General features: G+C 52.9%; 3 protein-coding genes across 3 annotated transcripts; 1 reads left to right on the top strand and 2 right to left on the bottom strand.

Moving 5' to 3' along the window:
- Nucleotides 1-794: 794 nt before the first annotated feature.
- LOC128268301 (6-phosphogluconolactonase) lies at nt 795-1,932 on the top strand. The gene is made up of 3 exons (XM_053005353.1): nt 795-987; nt 1,063-1,559; nt 1,629-1,932. The coding sequence occupies exons 1-3, from the start codon at nt 864-866 to the stop codon at nt 1,755-1,757; spliced, it is 750 nt and encodes a 249-aa protein (XP_052861313.1). The 5' UTR covers nt 795-863; the 3' UTR covers nt 1,758-1,932.
- On the bottom strand, nt 1,660-4,786 carry LOC128268300 (sodium-dependent nutrient amino acid transporter 1-like). Its single transcript, XM_053005352.1, has 6 exons — nt 4,333-4,786; nt 3,554-3,797; nt 3,308-3,423; nt 2,622-3,247; nt 2,280-2,556; nt 1,660-2,208 (listed from the first exon to the last, which is right to left on the bottom strand). The coding sequence occupies exons 1-6, from the start codon at nt 4,784-4,786 to the stop codon at nt 2,021-2,023; spliced, it is 1,905 nt and encodes a 634-aa protein (XP_052861312.1). The 3' UTR covers nt 1,660-2,020.
- Nucleotides 4,787-5,632: 846 nt separating this feature from the next.
- Nucleotides 5,633-6,756, bottom strand: LOC128269288 (uncharacterized). Its single transcript, XM_053006715.1, has 3 exons — nt 6,585-6,756; nt 6,142-6,523; nt 5,633-6,074 (listed from the first exon to the last, which is right to left on the bottom strand). The coding sequence occupies exons 1-3, from the start codon at nt 6,754-6,756 to the stop codon at nt 5,633-5,635; spliced, it is 996 nt and encodes a 331-aa protein (XP_052862675.1).
- Nucleotides 6,757-7,863: the final 1,107 nt, after the last annotated feature.

Below are 7,863 nucleotides of genomic sequence, written 5' to 3'. Positions count from 1 at the left end.
CTCTTGCACTCTTTGAGTCATACCCCTAGGATGTACATTGCTAATTATGAGAAAATAAACCAAATCCGTATTTGTAAATCGAGCAGCGTCGTTGTGTTGAGTGTTTTCGCCTTCGTTTGCGTTATTTGGCTCTGTAGCGTAAGCGGATTCCGGCGGAAATGCGAATTGATTCGCAATTTGCAATTTTAATCAAGTGCACGGCGCACTGTAACAGTATCCTAAAGTAAGTAAAACGCATTCATAACAAAAATGAGCTATTTGTTTCGCTTGTATCGATTTTTGCGGGAATTCTCCATCCGGAACCGGTTGCCGTTTGCCGGTTTCGCGTTTCGATTTCCATCGAGCGCCGACATCCAAAAAGTAACAGGGTCGCATGACGCGATAGGAGTTAACCCTGATTTGGAGGGGAAAGTTCTAGTTACGCGTTTGTTCTCTTCCCCTACAAAGCGGTTAGTAACGCTGGAACGCATGGTAGTAACGCATGAAAATATTTCAACATTAGTGCTGTCAATTTTGCTGTCAGTGATGCTGTGAGTTGCTGAATGCTGTCAATTCGATCGGTGGTTCACCCAATTAAAGAGAGTTCATTCCAGAGAGTTCACCCAATTAAAGAGAGTTCATTCCAGGGAGTTCACCCAATTAAAGAGAGTTCATCCCAATTCTAGCTCAAAATCCAAACCGTTATTCCAGCACTTTTCAAATTCGTCTTACGCACCGAAGGGTTAAGCCGCTGACGTTCGGCTGGAAACGTCAAAACTTTGTTTACGTCATGTTTGTTTTTTTTTATTGAAGGTCACCGGCGTCAACGGCGTTTAATTATTCATCTCGAGTTAAAAAGCATTTCGTGTCGTTTCCAAAATCCGATGGCTCCCAAAAAGGCTCTCTACCGGACGGGCGATGCGATTTGCGACGAGGTGCTAGGATTGCTGGAAAAGTACGCCAACGAAACGCTCGCGAAACGGGACAAGTTCCGTCTTGGCCTATCAGGTAAGCGGCCCAGAGCGGCTCTAATCGAATGTTACTTCAATGTCACGTAAACGATCCCTATCGCCTCCTCGTCAGGTGGCTCGTTGGCTGATGTCCTTTGCGAAGGTATGGCCGATGTTCGGTCGGACTTTAGCAAGTGGCAAATATTTTTCTGCGACGAGCGCATCGTTCCCGTAGCGGATAAGGAATCTACGTTCGGCATCTTCAAGCGGCAGCTGCTGACCACCTGTGACAACGTGCCCGAGAGTGCCTTCTTCCCGGTAAACTGCGCGCTGGATGTAGAGGCGGCGGCCACCGATTACGAGCGAACCATTCGCCAAACGTTCGGCCTTAGCTCCGCCAAAGAAGTTCCGTCGTTCGATCTGCTGATTCTCGGCATTGGGCCCGATGGCCACACGGCTTCGCTGTTCCCGGAGCACCCGCTGCTGCAGGAGAAAACGCGACTGATCGCACCGATCGCCGACTCGCCGAAGCCACCACCGAAGCGAGTCACCATGACGCTGCCCTTGATCAACAACGCCAAGGTGTGTCTGTTCGGTGCGCAAGGCGGCGGAAAAGCGGAAATCTTGAAGGTAAGTCTCGGCTAATGGGCCGCTCGACTTTTCGTGCGATTCTAATCGGTTTCTTTCGGTCCCGAGCAGAGAATCGTGGTGGATCGAGACCAATCGCTGCCCGCAACGCTGGTGGATCCCGTGAAGGGTGAACTGATTTTCGTGGCGTGCGACGCAGCAGCGGCCCTCATCGAAGGAGATCCATTGCGAGGATGCTAACGCGCTCCGGACCCGGAAGCCGCAACTGCTTGAAGCATCACAGCCCAGTGCCTTCGCCCGAGGAAGAGGCAGCTCGTTGATTGTGTGGCTTTCGTTTCCTTGTTCCGGTTCGATCGCCGGTTTTTATTCCAACTTGCACAATTTAATAAATTAAAACTGATATTTTACATCTTAATTATCACATAACAACACTCGTCTCTTGGCCCGTCCGCCGATCGCTTAATCGGAATACTGCTGTGTGATCTTCTGTGGATCGCTTCCGTTCAGTCTTCGTTGATGAACTTTTTGTACTCGTAATGCGTGGCCACATCCAGCGGACCCCAAGCGGCCGTCGGTTTAAGGGAGTTTCTTATTTTCTCGGTAAGCGTTTGGCCGCTCTGCTTGTAGACGGCGTACGCCCCCCAGATGGGAAGTTGAAGAAGACCGAATGCAAAAATACACCAACCAATGTCTGTAAGCGGAGGGGAGGAATCATTAGGGGACCTCACAAGGCAACGGGTCAAATCAAGACGCACGACGTACCGTAAGCGATCGTTGGGTAAACGTACTGCTTGTACATGAGCGGTTCTAGCGTGACGAGGTTGTAGATCAAGATGACAAACATTAGCCCGGGGGTGATCCAGCGCCAGCACAGCCGCCAGTAGATGTTCGGTCGGTGGCCGAGCATGAACTCGGCATCCTTACACAGACGATCCACGCCGTACACCCATCCGATCGCGATCAGCTCGGCAATCGCAAGGACCAGCGCGATCGACGAAGCACCGTAGTAGTCGACCAGTTTGAGGACGTACTGACCACCCTACAATACAGACCAGGAAGAGGGCGTTGCAGTTCCGTAACCTAAATCCGAACCAAAATCCTTACCGGTGTGACGTAAATACTCCCCAACAGTACACCACAGACCGCAATTACGGTCGCTGCCTGCCAGTTGCGCACCTTCGGGAACTGATCCTTGATCACGGTCATGACGCACGAAGTCATGGCCACGTTGCTACCGATGCCCAACACGAACAGCATCAGGAAGAACAGAACGGAGAAGGCTTGCGGCAGTACCTCGAACTTGGCAATCGCTTCCGGATACGAGATGAAGGCGAGGCCCGCATCCGACTTCACCACGTTCCCGACATCCGTCGTTCCGGTCACGTGTGCCAAGTGGCCCAAGATGCCGAAGATAGTGCACCCGGCCAGAAGTGAAGTGAGTGTATCGATCGACGTCACAATCGTCGCGTCACGGTACACGTTGTGTCGGAACTTGTTGTACGACGAGTACATAATGATGTTCCCGAAGCAGATCGAAAGCGAGAAGAAGCACTGCGTGACTGCGGCGTACCAAACCTTCGGCTCGTAAATTTTGTCCCACTGAGGCTTCAGGAAGTACACGATACCGTCGACGGCACCTGGCAGCGTACACGCCCGGACCAGCAACACTCCCATAACGACGTACGGGAAGAGGGCGAGGAAGTACGATGCTTTGCCGGAACTTTTTACACCTACCGGCGAGCGGGGAATCTGGGTTAACGTCGGCACTCGTGGACCAGCTCCGTACGTACCTTTGATCAGCGTCAACAGCACCAAGGACCAGGAAAGCACCAGGAACAGTGTGAGCCGCAAGTCAGGAAGCCCGATCCCGTCGTCGATACCGTCCAGCTCCTTTAGCACCACCTTGCTGCAATGGACACAGGAACAGTGTTATTGATTGCCGGAGTGACGCCAACATCCAATAGAGGAACCAAACTAGCGGCCACCACCAGAACTATCAGACCAAAGCTAACACCTAACACCGGTGCAAAACTTACGTAAAGTACAACTCTGAGCTAGTGGTGCTGGTGGCATTGTTAGTTACTACGAATGGCGGGCCACTCGGCTCCTGTGCCGCCCGCGGCGCAGAATCGACACAGTTCGGAAGCCATTCCGGTCGGCAGTGGGCCCAAGGTAGTGGGTTCCAGAACGAGTCGATCATGTACCGTGCAATTAGTGCCATCAGCGAGGAGTAGTACGTTATGAGCATGGTGATCGAGAACAGCTGCCCGTAGCCGACGCCTTGCGTGGAGAAGGAAGGATGGGGTTAGGAACTCACTGGAATCGGAGCTCCTTCGAGTCTATACAAGGGGTCTCTACGTCTGCTGTCAGGGTTTAGTGTGCCACCGTTCACCGTTGGGGGAAGGAGAATATAGTACAGTGTCTGGGGGGGCTTACGTAAAGTACAACTCCGCCGAGGAGGTCCTGTTTGCGACGGCGGTGCTCTCGTTTGCCGCGGTGACATTCAGTAGACCCGCCGGAATGCAGCTGCTTCCCCAGCGATCATCGCAGACGGCCCACGGCAGCACGGTTTGGAAGGAGTCAAACAAATAGCGCAGCGTGGTGGCCATAAGCGAGGCGTAGTACGTGGTGACGATCGTCGTGCACAGCACCTGACCGTAACCGACACCTTCCGACCGGGAGCGGGAGCGGTTGGGCGGGAGAGGTGGATTCTTTTGAGACGCCGGGAGCTAACCCAAACCCCGCGATCTTACCACTCAGACTCAGACGGATGCCGAATAGATGAATGGGCGCAACAGTGGGACCCTTGCCTTACCTCGCATGATCGGTGCCATGTCGTACACCTTGACGCTGCCCCGGCTCGAGAACTGTCCAATCAGCATCTCCATGAAGTAGACCGGTTTTCCGACGAGTAGCAGGACGATGATGTACGGGATGACGAACGCGCCGCCACCGTTCTCGAGGGCCACGAACGGGAAGCGCCACACGTTGCCCAGTCCGACGGACATGGCGATGCACGACATCAAGAACTCGATCCCTTTGCCCCACTGATCGCGATCCTGCGTCGGTGTAGCCGTTGCGACCGGACTACCGGCAACCGCAGCCCGTTCGGTGGACGGTTTAGCTCCCGTCAGCTCCACATCGGTGAGCACGGTCGCGTAAGGCGGTGGACTATCTGGTCCATTGGCTGCCGGAGTGCTCCAGCGAAAGTGCCCCGGAATTGACGGGCTGCTGTCACCGATGAATGCATTATTGTCTCGACCCTCCATTACTAGCGGCGCTGGGTGACTGGGTCCTAAGGGAAGTCTTTTACGAAGAGTGCGTTCTGATGTTCTGCAACGATAAATGCACATAAATCTGTCAATCGTCATCGTTGTGAAAGAGAATCCGTGACTGACTCCAACCAGAGGTCCCTATCTCCCTTAATTTGTTTTCGACATCAACCGGAATCCCCCCCCGGAATGGAAGACAACCTTTTAACGTCCTCAATTAATTGATTCTTCATTCTTCAATTGATTGAAACATTCTTCGAAGATTATTTTGAGGACAAATGAAACCAAATTATTGGGACTGATGATGGTTCGTTAGCGGAACCACTAAATTGTACATTCAACTCCCATTGACAGTAATCTCAACGCCATCAAAATCAACGCAGACATGTCCGTCCGGTCCGAAAAGGGGAGTGCGTATCGGGTGTCACAGAGAAACCAAAACAAGTTTGTGACCCTCACGATCGACGGTGAAGCGGTAAAGTTAGCGGATTTCGCTCTCGACGCCGCGTCGGTCAGCAGGCGCCACATTCCTCGAACCGTGCAGGGTTACAAGGCAGTCAAGGGCACGGTCATGGAAAGTGCCACAGAAGGGGGCCTGCCGATGTGTTACGTTTTCGGAGAGTGTCACTGAACCGACCGTCGGATTCACTTTCAATAAGATGTTTTATTATAAATAGAGTTTTGAAAAGGTTATTAATGTATCTTTCATGCTTTAAATAAAAACCAATTTAAGATAATGTGTCTATAAATAATCTATTTCCTCTCGATGGGGCTCTTATCAGACTCCTAAAGCCCCCCGTTTGCTATCACAGTTCCATCATCAGTTCCCTGCATCAAACCCGCTCAAAGGACGAGCTTCACGCAGTGCCGTCGTGTGGCCGGTGACACGTAGTCCGCGGATACAGCCCACGCCTTTCCGGCCACCCCGAGTATGATCTGGGCGATGTGGCCACTCTGCTGAAACACGACCCGATGGTTCTCGGCCTTCAGCGCCTGACCAGCGCTCCACAGTACGATCGCTCCGTCGCGTGGCAAAACGTACAGCAGATTGTCGTGGCAATCAAGCTTGAGCCCGTGGGGACGTCCCAACAGCTGCCCCAGGTACGTGATGCTCGTCTTCATGACGATCCTGTGGATTCCATCCTCCGGGAAGGCCATCTGGCGAAGGTTTCGCACCGGCAACGCAAACAACCGATCGCTCACCGTGTCGGCCACATACAGTCGGTTGTGGTTTACCGTTACCTCCGACAGCGAGATCGGATGGAGCGTCGAGAGATCGTTTTTCCTACGAAGAAACGCGAGTTGATTCAGATGTCAGGACACTTCCCGGGGCGAAAAAGCTTCCAACTCACTCAAACTTGAGCATTCCGAGGGATCGTTTGAAGAGCGAATAGAGCAGAATGTAGTCGTGATCGTGCAGCGTGATAAAGGCACGGGTATCACCGTCGGCCGCAGGGACCGGATCGACGACCAGCGTCTGGAAGTGTCGATCGCTCCGTTGGAACCGATGCTGAATTTCGCCCGCCTGTGGACCTAGCAGACTGCGAATGAGCAGCTTCGGTGGACAGTGGCCATTCGGACCACTCAGCACCCACAGCCGAGCGAGCCGATCGACGTCGGTGCACAGCACCCGCTGCAGTGCCTGGCAGGACTCGTCTCCATCGTCGGACAATACGCGCGCTCGGTGGTTGTAGCCAGGAAGGTTTTCAGGCCACGAAGCCTCCACGAGGGACACTGTCAAAGCACGCTTATGAGTGGTTCGAGCTCGAATCGGAGGTCCCTGCCGCTTACTTACCGTTCGAAGCGGCCGATTCGATCGTCAAAAAGGCACGGTTACGGTACAATGACACATGGCGCACGTGAAACTTATCGATTCCCACCGAGCGAAGGTCCCACGAGTTGGCACCCGGGCAGGTGAGGAGCAATCCACCGAGAAGTAGCACCCGCACCGGAACACACAGCGCCATCACTAAGCCGTACGGCACGCGTAACTGTGACCGAGTGCCGTCAAAAAACTGCCGAGGTCCCCAGAAAACTCGGCCGGCGCGAGGCAAAACAACCGACAGTACGAAAACAACCGACCGTGTTTTCGCTGACGCCGGCCACCGGCCGTTGGAACGGAATTCTTCGGCGCCGGCGAGGCCAAAGTAGTTCCACCTCGGCGCCGGGGACACAGGTTGTAACCGTCCCGAAGTTGCATTTCTTTTACTTTTATAGAACCAAGTTCTTGGATTGTCGCGTGTTGTTTCGTGTTTTAAAGCGTGTTCTCCATCGAATGGTGCGTTTTGGGTAATTTACGCGTGTTAGGCCAAGAACGAAAACAAAAGAGTTCGGTTTGGGCCACAAGTGACGAACCCTTCTTTTTTGGCGAAAAATTTATTTTTGATTTTTTTGTCAAACCTTTTCAAAGCCATTTTTTTAAATGAAAAAGGATAAAAAGATTGATCAAACACTGACGAGGTACGGAAAGAACATAAAGCAAACGTACTACCGGCACGCGATCAATCACGATCGGTTGGCCGCCATTGAAGAGCAAATTTAGGACCTGCCTCATTGGTATGCCCAGCCGGTTACATAAAAAACGAGCGACAGAACAAGCGCCCCGCGGCGATCGATAGTATGCAAAGATCATTACTACATGCCACTGCCCCGCTCCGTCTACGTCAGCCAGCCGATCGTAGTTGCAGCGGTTCCGTTAGGCCGACGCCGGACCTAAGCCTGTGCACCGTTGCATTTAAATTGCACGAGCAGAATATCAATGAAGTGACGCCCCGGAGCTTCAGAGACGCAAATTACGGCCATATCTTATCGCTCGGTGCGCTGCTACGGTTGTCACCGTAATAGCCCAGCTCCGGTACGCACATGTTTTATTGTTTCATCACCTCCGAGATACGGGGAGCAGACTCTGCTTAGAGGAAACCGTACGAAGAAGGAAAGCTAGCAGAAAACTGCTGGTTAATCTTCGTGACGGCTGGGCTCAATGCCATTGCCGCTGTAGGTCACTCTAACAACATGCCCGATGCCCAAACATCGCCGCGATCGTCGAGCGATGCAGCAGAACAATAAATTCATAA

The sequence above is a fragment of the Anopheles cruzii genome, chromosome 2 (genome assembly GCF_943734635.1).
Source record: "Anopheles cruzii chromosome 2, idAnoCruzAS_RS32_06, whole genome shotgun sequence".
Lineage (NCBI taxonomy): Eukaryota > Metazoa > Arthropoda > Insecta > Diptera > Culicidae > Anopheles > Anopheles cruzii.
This window is presented reverse-complemented; position numbering and strand designations above follow the sequence as displayed.

Excerpts from the sequence above, each read along its gene's own strand:
- LOC128268301 (XM_053005353.1), top strand. The coding sequence starts at position 864 with ATGGCTCCCAAAAAGGCTCTCTACCGGACGGGCGATGCGATTTGCGAC. Across the intron at positions 988-1,062 it reads GTTCCGTCTTGGCCTATCAG|GTGGCTCGTTGGCTGATGTC; the intron begins GTAAGCGGCCCA and ends CCTCCTCGTCAG. Across the intron at positions 1,560-1,628 it reads GAAAAGCGGAAATCTTGAAG|AGAATCGTGGTGGATCGAGA; the intron begins GTAAGTCTCGGC and ends GGTCCCGAGCAG.
- LOC128268300 (XM_053005352.1), bottom strand. The coding sequence starts at position 4,786 with ATGGAGGGTCGAGACAATAATGCATTCATCGGTGACAGCAGCCCGTCA. Across the intron at positions 3,424-3,553 it reads AGCTCAGAGTTGTACTTTAC|CAAGGTGGTGCTAAAGGAGC; the intron begins GTAAGTTTTGCA and ends TGTCCATTGCAG. Across the intron at positions 2,557-2,621 it reads GGAGTATTTACGTCACACCG|GGTGGTCAGTACGTCCTCAA; the intron begins GTAAGGATTTTG and ends TCTGTATTGTAG.
- LOC128269288 (XM_053006715.1), bottom strand. The coding sequence starts at position 6,756 with ATGGCGCTGTGTGTTCCGGTGCGGGTGCTACTTCTCGGTGGATTGCTC. Across the intron at positions 6,524-6,584 it reads CGAATCGGCCGCTTCGAACG|TGTCCCTCGTGGAGGCTTCG; the intron begins GTAAGTAAGCGG and ends GTGCTTTGACAG. Across the intron at positions 6,075-6,141 it reads CTCGGAATGCTCAAGTTTGA|GAAAAACGATCTCTCGACGC; the intron begins GTGAGTTGGAAG and ends GTTTCTTCGTAG.